Source organism: Fonsecaea erecta (assembly GCF_001651985.1).
Source record: "Fonsecaea erecta strain CBS 125763 chromosome Unknown Scaff6, whole genome shotgun sequence".
Classification (NCBI taxonomy): domain Eukaryota; kingdom Fungi; phylum Ascomycota; class Eurotiomycetes; order Chaetothyriales; family Herpotrichiellaceae; genus Fonsecaea; species Fonsecaea erecta.
This window is the reverse complement of record NW_017387249.1, coordinates 511,291-530,972: the sequence shown is the minus strand read 5'-3', so window position 1 is coordinate 530,972 and position 19,682 is coordinate 511,291. Positions and strand designations below refer to the sequence as shown.

The 19,682-nt window shown below is 52.5% G+C and overlaps 8 protein-coding genes across 8 annotated transcripts; 4 read left to right on the top strand and 4 right to left on the bottom strand.

The window, feature by feature from the left end:
• Positions 1-1,498: 1,498 nt before the first annotated feature.
• Positions 1,499-3,060, bottom strand: AYL99_07220 (hypothetical protein; the record flags this gene model as incomplete). The annotated part of the gene is made up of 3 exons (XM_018838729.1): positions 1,499-1,719; positions 1,769-2,969; positions 3,025-3,060. The coding sequence occupies 3 exons, from the start codon at positions 3,058-3,060 to the stop codon at positions 1,499-1,501; spliced, it is 1,458 nt and encodes a 485-aa protein (XP_018691497.1).
• Positions 3,061-3,713: 653 nt separating this feature from the next.
• On the top strand, positions 3,714-5,326 carry AYL99_07219 (hypothetical protein; the record flags this gene model as incomplete). The annotated part of the gene is made up of 2 exons (XM_018838728.1): positions 3,714-4,118; positions 4,181-5,326. The coding sequence occupies 2 exons, from the start codon at positions 3,714-3,716 to the stop codon at positions 5,324-5,326; spliced, it is 1,551 nt and encodes a 516-aa protein (XP_018691496.1).
• Positions 5,327-5,959: 633 nt separating this feature from the next.
• On the bottom strand, positions 5,960-7,850 carry AYL99_07218 (hypothetical protein; the record flags this gene model as incomplete). Its single annotated transcript, XM_018838727.1, has 5 exons — positions 5,960-6,076; positions 6,255-6,482; positions 6,576-7,348; positions 7,416-7,703; positions 7,772-7,850. The coding sequence occupies 5 exons, from the start codon at positions 7,848-7,850 to the stop codon at positions 5,960-5,962; spliced, it is 1,485 nt and encodes a 494-aa protein (XP_018691495.1).
• Positions 7,851-9,089: 1,239 nt separating this feature from the next.
• On the bottom strand, positions 9,090-10,120 carry AYL99_07217 (hypothetical protein; the record flags this gene model as incomplete). Its single annotated transcript, XM_018838726.1, has 2 exons — positions 9,090-9,769; positions 9,829-10,120. 2 exons carry the CDS (start codon positions 10,118-10,120, stop codon positions 9,090-9,092), a joined length of 972 nt encoding a protein of 323 aa, XP_018691494.1.
• A 941-nt stretch (positions 10,121-11,061) lies between these two features.
• AYL99_07216 (hypothetical protein) lies at positions 11,062-12,570 on the top strand (the record flags this gene model as incomplete). The annotated part of the gene is made up of 1 exon (XM_018838725.1): positions 11,062-12,570. The coding sequence occupies one exon, from the start codon at positions 11,062-11,064 to the stop codon at positions 12,568-12,570; it is 1,509 nt and encodes a 502-aa protein (XP_018691493.1).
• A 983-nt stretch (positions 12,571-13,553) lies between these two features.
• Positions 13,554-13,934, top strand: AYL99_07215 (hypothetical protein; the record flags this gene model as incomplete). The annotated part of the gene is made up of 1 exon (XM_018838724.1): positions 13,554-13,934. One exon carries the CDS (start codon positions 13,554-13,556, stop codon positions 13,932-13,934), a length of 381 nt encoding a protein of 126 aa, XP_018691492.1.
• Positions 13,935-15,595: 1,661 nt separating this feature from the next.
• AYL99_07214 (hypothetical protein) lies at positions 15,596-16,774 on the top strand (the record flags this gene model as incomplete). The annotated part of the gene is made up of 3 exons (XM_018838723.1): positions 15,596-15,712; positions 15,773-16,297; positions 16,361-16,774. The coding sequence occupies 3 exons, from the start codon at positions 15,596-15,598 to the stop codon at positions 16,772-16,774; spliced, it is 1,056 nt and encodes a 351-aa protein (XP_018691491.1).
• A 1,612-nt stretch (positions 16,775-18,386) lies between these two features.
• Positions 18,387-19,616, bottom strand: AYL99_07213 (hypothetical protein; the record flags this gene model as incomplete). Its single annotated transcript, XM_018838722.1, has 2 exons — positions 18,387-19,231; positions 19,286-19,616. The coding sequence occupies 2 exons, from the start codon at positions 19,614-19,616 to the stop codon at positions 18,387-18,389; spliced, it is 1,176 nt and encodes a 391-aa protein (XP_018691490.1).
• Between the last annotated feature and the right edge of the window lie 66 nt (positions 19,617-19,682).

The window sequence follows — 19,682 nt, the reverse complement described above, 5'->3', positions numbered from 1 at the left end:
GCTTTTCCGGCAGATTGAGTATGATCGTCACCACTACGCAAAACAGGTGGAAGATGACGTTGAGATGGAACGGTAGATGTTGTGAGGCACTGGGATGGTGGAGACGGAGATGGAGATGGAGCTCTTTTCGGTTGGTCAAACTGCCACGCCGGAGCATTGATTTTCCGAAGCGGCTTTCAACCACTGTGCTCAAGGGGGCAGCATCGGGGGCCGAAGCTGGACTTCTTCCCACAACTTCTCATATAGCACCTCCTGAGAAGAGGCTGGCCCTTGATCAAGGCCACAACGTCGTCAGAACACGTTCGCCGACAGCTTCTACCTCCCACGGCGCTCAGAAAACCTAGGCCCTCTAGGATCTTGCTGTGTCCTGCTCGGCACGCCATTTCTCAAATGCTTCTTCTGCGTCTTTGACGGCATCAAAGCCGAGCAGATCTTGCTGATACTCACTATCAAGCCATTTCCACTTGGTTTGACCGTGGTACCAGTCGATCTCCGCCAGAGCTGCATCCCTCTCCGTTCTACCAAAAGTACTCGGTTCAATCCGCAGACCTTTCAGGAGGAACCATTTTCTTGCCAAAGTCTGGGCACGGCATTTAGGTGTTTGTAGGCCACGCCGTGCTCGGGCGGGACGTCCGGCAAGCGGCTATCGATTCTTGCGTTCCAGCATTGCAGTAAATGCTGAATGCATAGCTTCTTGTGTCAGGTCAACAGCTACAAGACAGGAGACATCGCTGGCATCCTTATGGAACCCATCTAAATAGCTAGTCGATCTTGTCCGCCCGTCATCGCATTTCACTACGCAACGGATCTTTGGCTTTTGTTTTTCGATCTCAATCTACCAACTCACTATCCAGGCGTTGGGTAAACTCGTTTGACCCTGCCAGGATCTCGACTGCGTCATCCGGATCTCACGCCTTGTGGATTGGGAGATGCCCCCTCCCTTGCCGCGGCATTCCTTCTTGCCGGAGATGGCTTGAGCCATCCCAATCGCCGTCGAGAGTCAACAACGTTAGCTTGCGGCATTCCTGCACACATGATGCCTGGTAACCAGGGCGTTTCTCACAGGCAACAAAGAGGATGCGAGGTGTTCACTCCCAAACAGGAAGAATGTTGCTCTTTTTGGTTATGTCTTTTGGGTTCTTAGGCCGACACTACTCCCTCCAGAGGTGAAGACCGGGCAAGAGTATGCCTTTGACGTATTCTGAGTCGATATGCGGGCACGGCATTTCGCATGGGCTTGCTTATACCGATCCACGTGACAGTCGTGACAGTCCTCGCCACATCTACTCAACGTCCAACAATGCTGGTAAGGGTCTGGACAAAGGTAATAACGGCTACCGTCGAGCAACGGAGGTGCAGAGATATTGTACCATTCTTTGTGATTTCTCAAGGCAGCAAGAAATGTGCATTTTTGTTTTCCTGCCTAGCTAACCTAACTAATGATAGGGGTCGTTTAGTCGTCCCAGAGCCGGACAAGATATGAGTGTGCGGGCGGTTTTCATGCTTTCTTCGGCGTCTCCATGTTTATCACGATCGTCTTGGCTTGCAAGTACCCTTTGAGGCCGTCGTGCCCGCTCTCCCTTCCTTGGCCGGATTGCTTATATCCACCGAACGGCGTCTGTGGAGTGGTCTTATATGCCTGGTTAATTCCCACGTTTCCAGCCTCAAGCTTGGACGCCACGCGCAATGCTCGAGCAATATCGGCTGTGAAAACAGAGGCTGCGATTGTTAGCACTTGTTCATCGTTTTCAGGGAGGTTGTGACTCACATCCAAGACCATAAGTGGTATCGTTAGCCATGGCGATCGCATCCTCCTCAGTCTTAAATGTCTTGACAGCGATCACAGGTCCAAATATCTCGTCGGTAAAGACACGGCTCCGGACATCGGGGTTGAGAAGTACAGTCGGTTTCACAAAGGTGCCTTTATCGCCCAGTCTCTCACCTCCGGTCAAGACTTCAACGCCCTCAGCTTTGCCGTCTTTGAGGAATCCCATGACGCGCTCGAACTGCTTCTTGTCCGCCAAGGGGCCATATGCAGTTTCGGCCAAAGAAGGGTTTCCCATTTTCTTTGCCTCGTTTTCAAAAGCCTTCTTGATTCCTTCAATAAACTTGGGGGCAATACCTTCCTGGACGAGAACTCTGGATGAGGCAAAGCAGACTTGTCCAGAGTTCCGCAAAAAGCCCGCGGAGTTATGTAGGAGAGCATTGTCCAAGTCGGCATCATCGAAGATTAACGCGGGAGATTTGCCACCTAACTCCAGGGAGACGTATTTCATGTTGGATTTGGCGGCCGCGATCTGGACTGCTCGACCTCCGGCAGCGGAGCCAGTGAAGGCAATCTTGGCAATGTTCATGTGAGAAGCCAGCATGGCACCCACCGGCGCGGCACCGATCACGATGTTGATCACGCCCGGAGGGAAGCCAGCTTCATTGATCAGTTCTCCATAGAGTGCGGCACCCAGCGGCGATTTCTCCGAGGGCTTGAAGACAAAGGTGTTTCCCGCCGCGAGAGCAGCCGCCATTTTCCAGGCAGCGAGGGCGTGAGTGCCGTTCCAAGCCGCAATACCGGCACAGACACCCAGCGGCTCATAGGCGACGATCTTATAGGAGCCGTCTCCCTCGGGAGGGTAGCTTTCGCCTGCAATCTTGCCGGCGTAGCCGGCGTAATAGCGCCAAACTGCGGCGGGGCCGTGAACAAAGCCTTTGGCCAGCGTGATGGGTTGACCCATGCAGAGCGTCTCGAGTTTCCCGAGGCGTTCGGCGTTGGCGTCCAGGAGATCAGCAAACTTGAGCATGATGGAAGCCCGCTTTGCACCGGGCGTCGAGGACCAGCCAGGGAAGGCGGCTTTGGCGGCAGCGACGGCCTTGTCGACGTCGGCCTCGGACGCCACTTGGACTTTGTCGGTGACTAGGGTGTCATCGTTGGGGTTGTAGATGGACAGAGTCTCTCCCGACGACGAGGGGACGTACTGACTTGGTGAGATGGAGTCAAACGGGGGGGTGGAGAGGGGGAACGGGTCTTACCTCGCCGTTGATGAAGAGATTGGTTTGATACGACATGGTGTTGGTTACCTTTGAGGCTCGGTGGTGGCGGTGGGAGTGGTGGGAGTGGTTGAAGTGTGAAGACGACGAGCTCACCTAGCTAGTAAATAGGAGAGATGGAGAGATGGAGAGATGTAAGATGAAAGGTGTTGTCACCGACAGGATGATGCTGTTTGTTCTCGACCTTGGCCGTCATACTGTGGACCGAGTTAATATGTGGTTATGTGTCCCTATTGAGGAAATCCGCACACAATTACCCCGCAGCTTCATTGAGGCCTCCCGAGGATGAGCGAAAACCACCACAACGCCACCAACGACTCCATCCCATCCATCCCATCTCCAACATCATTCATTCATTCATTAATACAGCAAGACTCTTTTCTCCATCAAGCCTAGGGCTTCCGTCGGTGGAGTGGACGCCATCGAGGCCTCTCATTGCTCGCCTCTGGTGCACGTTTCCCGACCTCATCAGCGCCGACCAATCAAACTCCCATGACCAGCCTTGTATCATGACCATGGCGTCCTTCTCGCGTGAAAAGCGATTGCAACCTCGTCCACCACCGACACCATACCATATCCTCACGACGGGCGCGAAAGACTGCCAATGATGCAGCAGTAAGCCGCCCAACAGTCACCGACAACATCCATGACCATGTCCCACCCCCCGAATCATGCACCCGTCTCAGCAACCTGTTTCCATCTTCACAGGCCTCCTCACCGACCTCTTGACCTGCTTCAACACCTTCACGTCCCAGATCTACGAGAACATCATGTTTGTGCGACTTCGCGACGTGCTGCTGTTCGGCACCGTCGCCCATCGGGTGGTGGCTCAGGCTAACTGCTCCTCCCCATCGACGACCTCCGTCGACTTGACGTGGCATCCTCCCAATGCCACCAATGTCAATAACCTGACCTTCGTCGTCAATGGCACGGGGATCAATGGCTTCATCTTCAACTCTTCCATCACCCCAGCTTCGGTCACCTACAGCACGTACAACTGGTGCAACATGCCACACACTCGTCGTCAAGAATATCCCCGCGTGGACCAGGGATACACGTTGGAATATGTGGAGATTGTAGGTCGATCTCGAGGCCTGGGCGACTTGGAACCAAGCAGCCAGGACTGACCACATTGTAGATTCACCGTCACCACAAGCGCACCCCGTACGCTTCCAACACGTTCCCCCGCGAATCCTATGCCTGGAATTGTGACGACGAGGCTCTGTTCTTCTACGGCGCCCCAGAACCAGATGGATCCTCCGCTCAGGTCCACTGGCAAGTCTACACCTCTCCGTCCAACCCCTTGGCTCCACAGGGGTTCAATGGAACGTGCCAATTTCCGCAAATCTCGGGCTCGGGTTTGAACGACTCTCGCCAACACGGTCGCGATCTCTTCGGGGTGTATCATGACTTGCTTGGCTTTCTGCCTTCATCCTATAACTCCTCGCTCGTCAAGTACCGCGTCACGAACAATGTCATCACCTCCCAAGTTGCCGGTCAAATCGTCGAGGGCGAGTATTCTGGACGTCGGAACGCCCCCATCTCCGTGCTCATCCAGCCCGACAGTGTCGACAGCCTGGAGCCGGCCTACACATGCTCTACAGCCAGCGACCTCTATGCCGCGTACGGTGTGGGCAGTGACGCTGCGAACTGGACGCTGCACCTCAACGACTCGGTGTCGCTGTTTGAAAAGCTGGATTCCGTGAGCGGCGTCAACAGCAGCGATCCCGGCTGGCACAACTGGTTCGATCACTACTTTGACAACCTCTCCGCGCGCCTGTGTCACCAAAAGCCCCTGCCGTGCCAGATGGGCAACGCGTCGAATTGCATCACCGAGGCGGACGCCGATGCCGTCTTCCGGAGAGGCCAATACGAGTACTCGTTCATCTACCGCGACAGTCCCTCGTCGCTGCCCGCGTCCACGGCGAGCTACGGCATCTACATGGCCGAGCTTGCACAGAATCTCCGCGACGCCATCAACCGCACGTCTCCCGTCATCTACACGCACAACGTCGCGCACGACGGGTCCCTGTCCCGCCTGCTCAGCATCCTGCAGGTCGACGTCATGGTCTGGCCCGGCATGGGCTCCGAGGTCGTGTTTGAGCTCTACTCCCGCCAGGGCTGTCACTATCTGCGCGTGCTATGGGGCGGCCAGGTGCTCCGGAGCTCGAACCCGAGTCTCGGCCTGATGGAATTGATCCCCGTCCAGACATTTCTGTCGTACATCGATGGGTTGGTTGGAGTGGGCGCGAGCCAAGTGCCCGGTCTCTGCGGAGGCTCGTAGACTTTGAAAAATATAGCTTCTTCAGCCAAACCATCTAGAGTTAGGAGTCACACGAAAAGGGGTCCGGGTGATAGGAGAGAAGCTACACCCTGCCTGGCCCGACAGGCTGTGCGAAAATAATCGGTCACCACATCTTATAGAAGCATACAATACGGTCAATATAGAGAACGTCATCTAAAAGAGCATATTGAAAATCCTAAGCTATGAGTGGCGTTGGCAGGGGCATTGAATGATCTTGCAAGATGAACCGTTGCTAAATGTCTCACCGGAGATTGGTTGCTCTTCTCTCCTCCCCTTGCTCTCTCTCTCCTTTCGTGTGTTCCGCTTCATCGTCTCGGTGTGATGCTGAGAAAGAAGAGCTACAGTACAGTACATCGAGACCACATTTTCCAGGCCGGGAGGGGGGCGGGACGGTAGGGCAGGAAGATACTTCCTCGGACCTTGCAAAACTGCATTGTTTGTTTGTCTGTGGACCTTCGTGGCCTTCTTGGACATACTGTATCTTACTCCACCCACGTACGGAGAAATGATGGTTTCGGTTTCTTTTTCTTTTCCTCCTCCTCGACCTTGACCTTGACCTTGACCCTGACCAGCCATGCGTGCATGCATGCCTTTTTTTCTGGTTTTCTGCTTTTATACCTCCCTGTGCTCCACCACGTGCGTCTTCTCCTTTTCTTCCTGGAAGCGCTGGCCGGCCTCCTCGAACGTCTCGGCGATGCGGTCGCCGAAGATGGCCTCGATTTCCTCGAGCTGTGCCCCAGAGAGACCGGCAGGGATGCAACGTTAGTATTCTAAACCAATCAATTCCCCGTCGCACCACCCACCACATTTTCTAACCGGGGGGGAATAGATAGATATGCGTGGGGAACATAGAGAGAGACAGAGAGAGAGAGAGAGAGAGAAAGTCGGAGAAAGACAACCTACTTACCGTCTTGTTCTTGGTCTCCGGGTAGAAGAAGTAGAAGGTGACGATGAAGATCAAGTCACAGACAACGAAGATCAGGAAGTACTTCCACGAGATGTGCTCCAGCGCCAGCGGGGTGACCTGTACGAGCAGGATGACGATGCAGTTGAACGTGGCGTATCCGCACGCCACGCCCGCGGCGCGGATGCACGTGGGCATGATCTCCGAGGAGTACTGGTGATACGGGATTTTCTTGTTAGAATAAGTATATTCGAGGAAAGAGTTTTTAATAAAAAATAAGCGAGGAGGAGCGGAGGCGCAAGGACAAGAGAGGATTGAACTCACACAGGGAGCGAAAGTGTTGAGAATACCACCGTACCCCCACACGAGGAAGAACATGCCGAAGATAATGCCCTTGGCAACTCCCAGGTCCTTGCTGCCACCAGCTTCGAATCGCGCCCACATGATGACAATGAGCAGGGCGCCGGGGATGATGAAGCTGAAGGCCAAGAAGACCGACGCCCGGCGACCAATGCGGTCGAACCACGGCGACATGGTCGCCACGGCGATGCAGACGACGGTGCCCCAGATGCCCACGAGCACCAGAGACATGACGGCGTCGAACCCGCAGATCTGGTAGATGAAGACCTGATAGTTCTGCAGGGGGATGATGCCCGTGAGCTGCTGGAAGAGGAAGAAGTTCATGACCAGCAGGACCCGCTTGCGGTAGGACGGCTTCGTGAAGATGTCCTTGAGCCCGAGCTGCTCGTCCTGGTCGAGTTGGATCTGCGCCTTGATCTGGTGGAACTCGCGTTCGTAGAAGGTGTCGTCGTGGTGCAAGCCGCCGTGGATGCGCTTCAGGACCGTCTTGGCTTCTTCGTGATGGCCTTTCATGACGAGCCAGCGCGGCGAGCGCGGCATCCAGAAGGAGAAGACACCCATCAATATGGTAGGGACTGCCTGGAGACCGAACAGGACCCGCCACGAGGCGTCCCCTTTAATGAAATAGAATCCCAGGCCGATCCATTCCGTGACGGCGTAACCAAGAGAGACGTTCATGGCGTAGATCATGCCGATTCGGCCTCGGATGTGCGGCGGTGCGATCTCGCTGGCGTAGACTGGCAGATGAGGACGAGGTCAGAAACAGACGTGGTCTCAAGAGAAAATGGTTGCTGCTGCACGAACCTGGACATAATGCATACACAATGCCACAAGCAATCCCGCCGATGACTCTGCCGGCCACGAACATGCCGTAATTGACGGCGGCGGTTTGCAACACGATGGCTGGGACGTTCAGGATACAGGCGAACTGGATAGTTCGTATTCGTCCGAATCTGTCAGGCAGGTACCAGTTGGCGAGATTGCCCAGAGCACATGCGGCATAGTACGCCGAGTTGAAAGCACCGATCGTGTTCGCATTGAGGTTGAAATAGGCCAGGAAGCTCGAGTAGCCGAGCACGGAGGTGGTAATGCCTATGGAGTCGTTGTCAGGAGTACAGTTTTCGACGAATAGTACAGCATGTATGTAAGGTTAGACGCACCGGAGTCGTAGCCATAGAAAGCAGATCCAAATGTGATGTACGCAAGACAAAATAGTTGAAACCTGTTCAGTCCGAACATGTTGACTAGCTAGCAAACAAGAATCGTGGATCTGAAGTGCTTCGGAGTAGGTCGACTGATTCCATCTTCAAAGGGAGGAATGAGTGGCTTTTAATACCATGGTCCAGTCGAGCCCAATTTGATCATGTACGGGGTCTGGGGATTTTGCGGAGCTGAGGGTTTCCAATATCCCGAGGACAAGAGGTTTCCCAGCATGGAGATACGCTGCGTACGCATTCAACAAGGGTGGGAAGCCATCGTTAGGCCGGATGCTGCAACACCCCCGCTCCTCGGTTCTGGGATAGTCACAGTAGATTCAAGTCCCCCCGGTTGAAGCTTGTAACGAAAGGCTGGCAAATTGGTGTATCGACACACTCCAGACCAGGCTACCACACCGGGCGAGTTGCGATCCACTTGACACAATCCCATACTTTAAGCAAGCAAGCTTCTTCCTCGAGTGGTGGACTCTGTATCGTCATCAAATATCGTTCGTCTCTCTCCGTTTGGTATTCTCTGGCAGAATGATTCTCCTGAGGTAGCTACAAAGCGCTTTCTTTAGTGTCTGACCGGGGTGCCTCGTCTCCAAGCTAGCTTTTTGGCAGCCCTGTCGAAATCGAGGGCCTGTGGCGGGTATCTTTTCGAGGGGCAAGTGACTGAGCATTTCGTGAGTAAGGCCTTCGAGGTCGCCCGACAGCCAATTGTGTCGTCGAGAATGGAAACCTTGGTGGCAGGAGCCCCCTGATCCGCAAGAGTCTTTCGACTCCGTGGTGGAAACATGGGGTAAATTAGAGCTTCGCGACTAATGCTCGGGATGAACAGGTTGGAGGCTTGGGAGAGTTGGCGAAGCGGTAGTAATGATATCTTGACTATTACAATGATATTCGGCATGTTTTAAACCCGAGGAGAGAGCGCAGTCGGTCCTATGATCCACCGCTTGCGGTAGGGCAGAGCATTGGATAGCCCCCGCGCAGTATTCAATACGCAGCCACGAAGTCATTCACAAGGTTACAGCTTTTAACACCATATTTCTGGAGCATCGAGGAAGAAGTTCATAATATAGGAACAGTAATCTCAGATTTTCCAATTCCCGGGAATGAGAACATTCCAAAAGCTTTCAGGTCAAACAAAACACCGACGCCCTCGCGTCGCCAGCCCATCTAAATCACAGCCAGATAATCAACCGCTGAAGCACGAACAAGCGATATGGCAGCGAGTGTGCGTACATCATCATCAAGACAGACTCCTCTCTCTCCCCTCTCTTTAGTACACCGGCTGCTGCTGTCCATAGGATGGCTCATATCCTTCCCCTTCTTCCTCCGCTCCGTCATAGCCATAGGGGTACTCGCCTTCGCCTTCTTCTTGTCCAGGTTGCATGCTGGGGTGGACTGCGGAAGCCGCGGAGACTGCACTGGCGCCGTGTGGATCGTAGTAATCTTCTTCCTCGCCATTTTGGGCATATTCATCTTCCTCCCCTTGTGGGTTGTGCTCATACTCGTCTTCGCCGTACTCCTCTGATCCACCATACGGTTGCTGCTGGCCGCTACCGTACTGCTGGTGCACCGCTCCGTACTGCTGTTGCTGGTGCACCGCTCCGTACTGCTGCTGCTGGACGCCACCGTACGGGTTTTGCTGGCCGTAGTTTCCCATGTGTTGCTCGTTCATCATCCCTTGCCCACCGTAGCAACCAAGCCCTTCCAGGTTGACCGAGATGGTCGGGTTGAATGACGGGTTGAACTCGTCGTTGACGTCCGCGTTTCCACCATCAACCCCTCCGAGGCTGGTGTTGCCACCCTGGATAGGCCCGACGCTGGCAGTTCCGCCTTGAGCATCACCGCCTTCTCCACCTTCGGCATCCCCGCCTGAGACGGGGCCTAGTGAGGTGTTGCCGCCTGAGCTGTCGCTTGTGATACCACTGACGCTGTTGCCAGTAGTAGTTCCCCCTGTTATTTCCTGTTAGCAATGATGGCGTGGGAAATGTCCAAAGACAAAACCAACTCACCTGAGACCGACCCAATGGAGTTTCCGCTGCTGCTGCTCTGGCCTCCAGCGGCATTGGAAGTGCCACCTGCTCCTCCAGCTGCATTGGAAGTGCCACCAGTTCCACCAGCTCCCCCGGCTGCGTTGGAAGTGCCACCAGTTCCAGTTCCTCCAGCGCCTCCAGAGCCTCCAGAGCCGCCGGTAGCTGAGTTTTGGTTCGACGAATCAGCTGAGGAGGAGGCATCTGCAGTGTTGGTATTGCTGTTGGAATCGCCGCCGCCAAAAAGACCCAAAGCCGGCAAGAATTCGGCCATTTTGATCAGATGGGATTATAGTGAGAATGTAGAAGAGTAATTATTCGAGCTTCGTTCGTGGTTTGAGTTGTTATGATCAAGGAAGATTAGGCGCAAGAGAAGATTGTTGTTGACGAATATGGGAGGAAGAATTGACAACCACGAGGTCCTCGAATCCTTATAGTTGAGATAGTTTCTGAAGCGGGCCGTCTCCCGCCATCAGCCACGTTGTTGCTTTTGCTGAATGGGGGGCAAGGCGGTAACCAATTTTAGCTTGAGATGTGCTAATGACTTCTTCTCCGCAGCGAGCCAAGCCGCCCTGAGTACTTCAAAGCCTCAGTCAGATGGGCCCGACACAGGATGGGGTTCTACATCCTGGAAATGTAGAGTGTGTTCGGCCCCAGGAGGAATACCGCCTCGAGTAGTGGCTGTCAGAACATGACCCATATTTTTGAATTGCCCCACAGTAATAGCGTATTATTGTGGGTCTCAAGGATGTTTCCAACTCGCTATCTGATGGTCAGTTGTATCTAGGCTGTGCTACCAGCTATTTTGAGGACAAGGGGGTGATGAGGGCTGTGGCCTTTCGATGTTCTATTTCCACTCTATTATTGAGGATGCGCTTACTGACTTGGCAGCCGGGCCTTTATTGTGTTTCACTACAATCTGCCAATTTCTCGGCAAACGAGGCCGAGGGACAGAGTGTAATCCAAATCTCCGCACTTGTATATTGACCTTTGAGGCGATGATGGAATATTGTACAGCTATTTCTTAGGCTTATTATACCGAATTGCCTAGGTATCCAATTTTATTCACACGCATTTGACCTTCACGTGAGCATTTCTCTACCCTACCAACAGAATCGCAGCGTAAGAGCCCTCTTACCACAGGGCAAGGCTCCTCCCTGCTGATATGCATGATAGCGAAAATATGTCCATCCATTAGATCTAACAGAATGAGCAATGCCAGACGAGGAGTGGCGCGATGAAATTCAAGAATACGCGCTCCTTCTTGACGCCGTTGCCAGCGGTGACAGATCTCGAGTCGTGAAACATCTGACGGAATACATTCTCAACAAGAAGGAGGGAAATCAAGGCCCGCAGCCAAAGCACCAAAAGCAGAAAGAAGAGCAGGAACAAGAACAAGAACAAGAACAAGAGCAACATCCCGAACAGGATGAAAATGGCTACGATTATTATGAAGAGGAAGCGTACGACGACCCATATGGCGAACACACCTTGGATCAAGAAAGGAACTACACTGGGGAGGAGAAAGACCTCGAGTATGAGGACGAACAATACCAATACGAGAATGGCTACGATGAATATGACCCTGCTGAGTATGATGCCTCAGGAGAGCCTGAGAGCTATTACGAGGGCCCGTACATGTCTGGGGCATATAACGAACCTGAACATGGTGCTGGCGGCCATGGTGAAGAACCCTACGAAGACTACACTGGAGTCGATCCATCTGGTTATAGCAACGAGGCGTATGCAACCAGGGCTGGCGATCCTGCCCAAATGACCTATGCGGCCGGAGCTTACGATGGCACCAACGGCAACAGCTACGTGGGAGATGTATATCCTGAAGACCAACAATACGGCAACGAATACTACGATCCAGAAGCGGATGGGACGTACAACGACTGGGAGCAGGAGGGAGACCCCTATCAGTATCAGCAAGGCGCAGGCGGAGCAGGAGGTGAGTGGCACGAGGAGTGGGATTACGGACTGTACTCAGATGACCAAATTCAGGAGGTCGTCGATGAAGCCATCCTTGACGAATTGGACGAAGAATACTACGAAGAGGAAGAGCTTCATCCTCAAGACGATCACACATATTCGGAAGAGCAAGTACCTCGGGACGATGATGACATCCTTCCGGAGTATCAACCAGAAGAAACGCAGGTACAACAGCCTCATCCAGATGAAAGCCTTCCTTTCCACGACACCTCGGAAGAATCTCTCCCTCCCTACGACATAACAGAGGATCTCCCATTTTACGAAGAAGATCCTCTCCCTTCCCACGAAACAACAGAAGATACTCCTCTCCCCATCCAAGACGTAATAGAGGACACTCCCCCGGAATATAATGAGGTCCCACGCTCTGTGAGCAGTCCACCCCAGCAGAGACAGTACGTGCCATACCGGCCAGGCCTCGCGAGAATAGAGGAGCAAACAGAGACCGACAGGGACGGCCGAGGAGCTGAGACTCCCACCAACAGGCGCGCCGATAGATTCGGCTTTGGAACTAGGGCTGATACAGTTGAGTTTGATGAGGATGAATGGGAAGATGAGGCGTGTGGAGAGGACGACACCATCCGGTCGCCGTTCTCACCCAACCGCACTGACCTTCATTTTAACCCCCTCAGTCAGCAATACGAGAGGGAGGTGTCTGGACACAGGCCAAACCCTTTCCTCTACCTGTCACCTATTGAGTCAGACACGGTCTGGGGCCGACGTTGGCGTTAAAGCTGGGTACAAATAGTACAAATATGTGTATATAGCACCACCAATTACAAAGTCTTCTTAGCATTCAAAGTACGGCTTCAGCAGATCACATCGAGAATTGCGTTTCGAGCCTGACTGGATGGTTGCCCCGATTTCCGCCAGCAACTCGCCCAACGTTTGGGCACCAGCTAGACTTCGGGCGCCGACCATCAGTACGAGGTAAGTCAGATGGGCTTTGGCATTAGCAAGCAGGAACTGCGGGTCTCGAATGGCGTGGCTGGGTGTTGAGAAACCCGGTGCTATTCGCTATAGAGGTACGGTAACCCATACTGGCAAGTAAGCATTTCACACCCCTGCCACAGCTCAGGGTGGATTCTCGAAATTATATGTAATGACATGAATGACGGCCAGCCTTATAACAGCCTACTTGCCCGATGCACTAGTCCCAATTTGATTTGTAGGAGTTTGGTGATAAGATCATACTGACAAGCTAAGCCCGAAGTAGCGCAAGGCCACCGCCGTCGGAGCAAAGCTTATCCGTAATCTTAAAATGACCTGTCCCCAGCCCCATTTATTTATGGAGGCGTTTCATTTCCCACCTAATATTATCACTAATATTGGAGGGGTTCGAATGTGGTAACCGGCACCTAGGCTGAGAGTAGACAAAGCAGCCCAGATCCGCTACCTTGTGGCACGCATCCTTGGACCTTGGCAGTGGTCCTTCGCCACAATGGGTTTAGATGTCTCGATCCTGTCGCTCCAACAGCCACAGTCCTTGCCAGTAGAAAATAGATCACAACCTCTCAAGGGTTGAATAGCCCTATACCGAGCCTTCAACTTTGCATAATAGTCACTCATTTCTTTGTGAATTGAACCTCTAAGAGAGAGCAGCCATTCGGATACGTCATTGAAGACGCAGAACTTTACCACCACTCCAAGCATTTCTTCCATTTTCCAAACCAAGTCACTCCTTTGCTCAACAGCACCTTCTATTCTCGGTCACAATGGACTACGACTATTACCACCACGACTACTACTACGATGATTACCATGACTACAGCGGATGGGACGAGGAGTATGGAGGGGAGGACTACGACTACGACGAATCTTACTGGGAGGATGATTACTGGTACGATGAGTCGCCAGAGTACTATAACCACAACTACAACAACAACTACGGCAACAGCCAGGAGTACATGAACGGCTACCACAACTACCCTGGCTCTGAAACATACTACGGCACCGGCAGTGAGTACAGTGGATATCACCACAACAGCTACGACCAAGGATATTCTCGAAGCGGAAATCACCTGTACACAGAAGGAGCAATGCACGATCAGTCCGTTCAACGACAGCACGGCTACTATGGGAGCAACTCCTGGTAAGGTGGGGAATAGCAGTCATGTTTGATCAATGGTCGTCTAATGCTGGTGCCAGGACTGTCACTGAAACCCATCATTCCCACGATCATGTCGAAGACCATCACACCTCGAGGGAAATATTGCCGCTGTCGTTAACACCTGCACTTCCACCACGCTCAATACATCCAGTACATCCTGAATCTCCCACATCGCTAGATACTGCACCTCTTTCACTTCTTCTCTCAAGCACACCTTCACACTCGGGCTTGCCCACTGTCTCTCGGGCCCTGGACATCAACCGCACCCGCAGCCTGAGCGTGAAGCCCATTGATTCGCAATCCACCAAGTCTGCTCGCACTCCGACTCCGACCGAGTCTTTCTTCCACAATCTTTTTTGGAAAAGCCCGGCTAGGCCGAGAGCACGCTCGCGGCCGACCACGCCCGTTGCCCCGTCAAGCTTACGACAAATACCTCAGAGTCCCAAATTTCCCATCGCCAACCTGAACAGACCTTCGTCAGCTGCCGGCAACTCGCCCATAGCGGGATATGATGCGACGAGAGGAAAAGATATAGGGTTTCTAGCTCCATCACCTGGGCGGCCCTAGGTCGTCAGGAAATCGGGAACGACAGGTGGATGTTTCGTGTCACGGGATGTTTGTTCTAGGGTCACGGGAAATTAAATATTACATTTTGTTCATGTTTACGAAAATGCTGTACTGTCTCTAAAGTGCCCTCAAAAGGCAACACTCTCGTTTACAAGCTCAGGTATCAAAGATATTATGTTGGAATTATCCTCAGATCATCAGCATTGGTGATTGTGTAATGTACTTTAACCGCCGGGGAAATAACTAGCGTATGAAAAGAAAAATGGTTAAGCAGATGCCAGAGCGCAAGAGTGTTCATCATAGCGCTCTAAAGGCGTTGAAAGTCACTGTCTTCTGATTCCTTCAATTCCTTCGATTGATCTAGTGCATATTCTCATTGATGTACAATCCGTGGACCGGTGTCAGGAAGGAGCCTATCCCAAGTGCTCCAACTGCAGCTCAACTTCACAGAACACTCGCGTGCTAGAGCTGGGCTACAGCTAATGGCACCTATAACTGAAAGCGCCATCGAGGGGTATATGTGGCGCAAGCTCTTGGAAATTCGGTCATTGCCGCAAGCAGGCGCAGTGTTGCAACCCTTTTAGAAACGGCGGCGTCTATCGTAATGCGATCTGACTGGAGAAAGAGGGTAAGGTTAAATCAGGAGTCTTACCATACTAATTACCAGCTGCAGGATGTATTTTTGGGTGAAGCGGGGTGTGAAAGGCTTTGTGTGGCAATAAGCCTTTAGCCCCTCTGCGGCAAAGCGAAGTGGACTCAGCTATACCGGGCCGTCGCTGGGCCCCCGTAGCCATCATGGCTGTACACAGGTCATACTCTTCTTCCTCTTCGCTACATAGCCCAGGGCCTTCTAGGGCATATTGCATGCATCCCACGTCTCTTAAGTTGAATCATCCTTGTATGCACTCTTGTCTATTTTTCCCGCATTGCTCACACTCTCTTGCAGACCAGTCACTCTTTACGAGAAAATTTGCGGCGTTTCCTTGCACCTTCAGTCACTCTTTACAGACCTGAAACCGATCGGTATATTCCCGCTGTCCGTCACCAACAAACTTGGGTACGCCTCCTACTGGGCTGACCATGAGAGTCTCCCCGTTGTTGACGCTGCTATCGGCCCTCGCTGCCACAGCTTTGACCTTCATAACGTTCCTGGGGGGATACACATCAACAACACTACCTAACGTCGATTTGTTTAATGTGAGTCCAAACTACTACTTCCGCCTTCTCGTTTCCATGAAGCCAACTGACCTGAACCAGCTAAACGTATCACAAATAGCACATACAAACTTCAACAACGGTACCGGCAACGGATGCAACTGTGTCGAATTTGTGAATGGCACGCTCACGATAAATGGGACCGCCGTGATCAATGGAACTCTCGAAGTGTCCTTTGCTCAACTTGATATCAGCGAGTACTATTCCGTCTATGCCATCAACTATTGTGAGGGTAAATACCTCCCGTCGTACCAAGACGACAATGCGAGTCCTGTCATCTTGCATTGCGAAACGCCGTCACTCTCGCGGCGCTTTGACCTTGTTACCATCATGGAGTCGGCCATGAAGCGCCTCGGTGATGCTCTTGGAGAGGACATTTCTTTTGACGACCTCGACTGGCCAAACGGTATCACCAGTGCATTCGTCTACGTACAGTCTGCTGGTTCGGCAATGATTGTGTTCTATCTCATTGGACTTTCCTGCCTGATCCTGGAATCACTCGCGGCGGTCTGGACTCTGTTTTCCGCTAGCAGAACTCCAGTTAAACTTATTCTCATCACCTCTGTGGTATGTTACCTCACCAATTGAGACTCTGGCTTCTGCGCAACAGGTTGCTGATCATGATTCTAGATTGCTTTATTGACTCTGATGATTACCGCAAGTCTCGCAACAGCTATAATTACAATCGTTGTCAACGGTGTGAATGCTAATGGGGAGGAGATTGGCGTATCTGCACAGCAAGGAAGTGTGTTCCTCGCACTGATCTGGATCGCGGTCGCCCTCCTTTTCGTCTCAACTTTGACAACAGCCATCACCCTTTGTGTTGGACCTGGCCGTCGGACGCATACTCGGCTGAGACAACAGGACGCCTATGACATGCCTTCTGTGATGCCTATGCCTATGCCTATGATGCTCAAACGAAGACCGGGGGCGTACTACATGCAGACCCCGGATTCGAACTATTGGGATGCATTCTCTTCCAGGCGAATGTTGGTGGATCCGCGGGACGATGAGTATTACGGGTACGGCGAAGAATTTAGATAAGGTCAGCCGTTGGGATTTGGAGTTATTCCGTCAATGGACCGGCCATATAAAGACGGGCTTGTGTTTTACTACTGGAGGCCTTGTTAATAGCTGAAAATTTTTATCTCACATGTGTGCGGCTTCAAGACATGACTTTTCGTATTACGATAAATGACCGGCGAATTCCCGTGCTCTGCAGGATGAGATGGGCCGAGGGTTCTCGTATGGAGAGGAAGTACAAATAAGGCCTCCAGTTCTTGGTGTCTTCCACCGTCTTTCTTTCGGAAAGATAATTTTGTTCTCTTCGGGCTGCAAAAAGGCGGAGCGAACATACTCGGTGAGGCGCATATTTTCGCCTTGTCGGGGTCCCAAGGTCCAAACTTCACCGATCGGATTTGCAGGAAACGGAAACAACTGGATGTGGCAAACATCCCCAGCCCAGAGCCCGACACCTTCTCGATCCAGGATAGCGGCTAGGCGACTACTCGAAACAGAGTTACATTCGAGATTTGCAGACGGAGTAATGCTCACATGTGACTGGAGAAGGATCTTATGGCGGTCTCATGTAGTGTATAAGCATCGACCATAAGCTCACCCAAGCCTCGATCACAAGAAAGCAACGCTAACCCCCAACATCGCGTATCTTTGCCCCGTAATCACGATCAACCTGTCAGTGACCTTACCTGATACGGCTAGTGACGGGGGTAATGCTCCGTTTTTGGCTTTTTTGATTACTTACATTAGGCTAGCGCCCCACTGTTCTTACAGGGGAAAATCCTGGGCGGTCAGGACTGTTAGGGTGCAGAGTTCGTGCTACCAACAGCTCCTACCCACAGGATCCATCAAAATAACCGATCCAGTTGGGAATGCCACACATTACTCTGTACGAGGTACGAGAGGTTCTGTCGACACACCAGTCCAAAGTCCACATCTGACATTTACAACAATGCCACCGCGGGACTTTGGGTTGCTCCCATCCCCATGGGTAAAGTAATGTCTTCTGTGCAATCTGACCACCCCTCTAACATTGGTCCAATCACTCCGGAGAGTAACTTTCCTAGTCATCTGCGAGTGCTTGGTATTCAACGGACGGGTATTCCCAACAAGCTTTCCGCTTAGCTTGCGGTTCGCACGACAAGCATTCCTCCTAAGTCAACGTCAGGCCCAGATCTATCAGCATGCTCCTGGAATGACTGGCAAAAGGCATTTGGCTGAGCGCGGTTGCTGATTGTATATCCCTACAAGGCAAGTGTGAGATTCTTTACCATGTTCGGCAAGCTGTGAATGCAAGGCTGTAATAAAATAGGGTCTTGCTGACAGATTAGAATCCCGGCACGCGGCTGAAGCTCGGAATGGTGGTCTTCCCTTGAAGTCGGAAATTCGCAAGTGCACATCGTAGTTGCTGTGCTTGCAATCTTTGTGCGGCTCCTTCAGGGCTACAACTAGGAGGAAAAGAAACACGCTGTGGAGAAAATAGGCTTCGATATACTGTCTGTTTCGAAGCATGTAAAAAGCTTCCGTTCTTTGTTGAAGCTGAGCCAAGGAACTTGCACTTTTCCGACCGTCGGAACCGCTGACCTGAGAAATCCCCACCGAAAAGACACGATAACACCGTCGTTCCATATACGCATTCTTACATGCCTCGTCCTCTGGGCGCCGCACCACCTCTGCCCCGCATTGCAGCGCCACCACGAGCGCCGCCTCTCATCCCTCCTCGCGCTCCCATGCCCATTGATCCACCAGGTGCGTTGGTCGAATTGGGGTTGGGAACCTGTGGAGCCAGACCAGCTGGGTTCATCGCCATGGGTTCTGCATCCTTCAGGAGCGAAGCTCTCTCGATTGTGCTGCCGTTGGCCTGGAATTGGTTGCCTCCCGTGGTGCCGGCTGTGTCGCCGGGGTTCACCTTGATCTTGACGGCGCTGATTTCGACATGTGTCTGGATAATGCCGATCAGGAAGCCCAGAGTCCAAATCACCGCCAGCCAATGCAGCGCGAGCGCTGCACTGCCCTTTGAGACCTGGAAGACCCCCGGCGCTTCTTCATTGTGGCTTGTGGCGAGTTGGACTGCTGCGAACATCTGTGAATTCGACACAGCTGCGGCGAAAGCGAAGACGACTGAAAGCCCGATGAGCACAATGATGACGATCCGCAAGATGTCGAGTCTCCGGTTCCGTTGCGACTGTCTCCAAGAAGATGCCGGGCCAACCCACGGCTTGTTCAGGGCGCCGTAGAAGGCGAAACAGATAATCCCGAGGGCCAGGAACATGCCGGGAATTGCAGGGAAAACAATGAAGACATCGTTTTGCAGCGATGCCGCCACATCAAACAGGATCGGATTGAGCGTTTGATTCGCAGGCAAGGCCTCGAAGTCGTAAATGTTGTTTGAGCCAATGGACAGATACCGGATGCTTGATGTGTGATCTTTGCCGACGGTGATGGCGCAGTGCTCGGGCCCTCCTGAGAGTTGGCAGCACATAGCTAGAGTATGGTCAGCCACATATTCTCTCACTCTTGCACCGAAGTATCGCTAACCTGTATAGCCGACGCGGAGCCGGGTTGTTGCCAATCCATCCACAGAATTGAATTGTAAAAGATAGTACCCCGATGTACCACTACCAGCTCCTTGAGCCCCAGGAACATCGCCTAGAATAACAAGAGCTGCGGCCAGTCCGTCAATAAGATGTCCTTGAATCAGAAGGGTTTCAAATGGTATACTGACCTTGAAACAAAATTGCCAGGGCGGCCAGCAGATACACAAAAAGACGGAGCCAGACACTGTCTGCCCAACCATTAGTATGTCTTTAATCAAGAAGATGTCGGGTTGTGACTTGCCCGCTATGTTCTTTTTCCAGTACTGCGACATTCCGGAGCCCATCCCCCCTCCTGTGCTTGATACTGAATTCATTTTGAGGGAATGTGTGGACTAGAA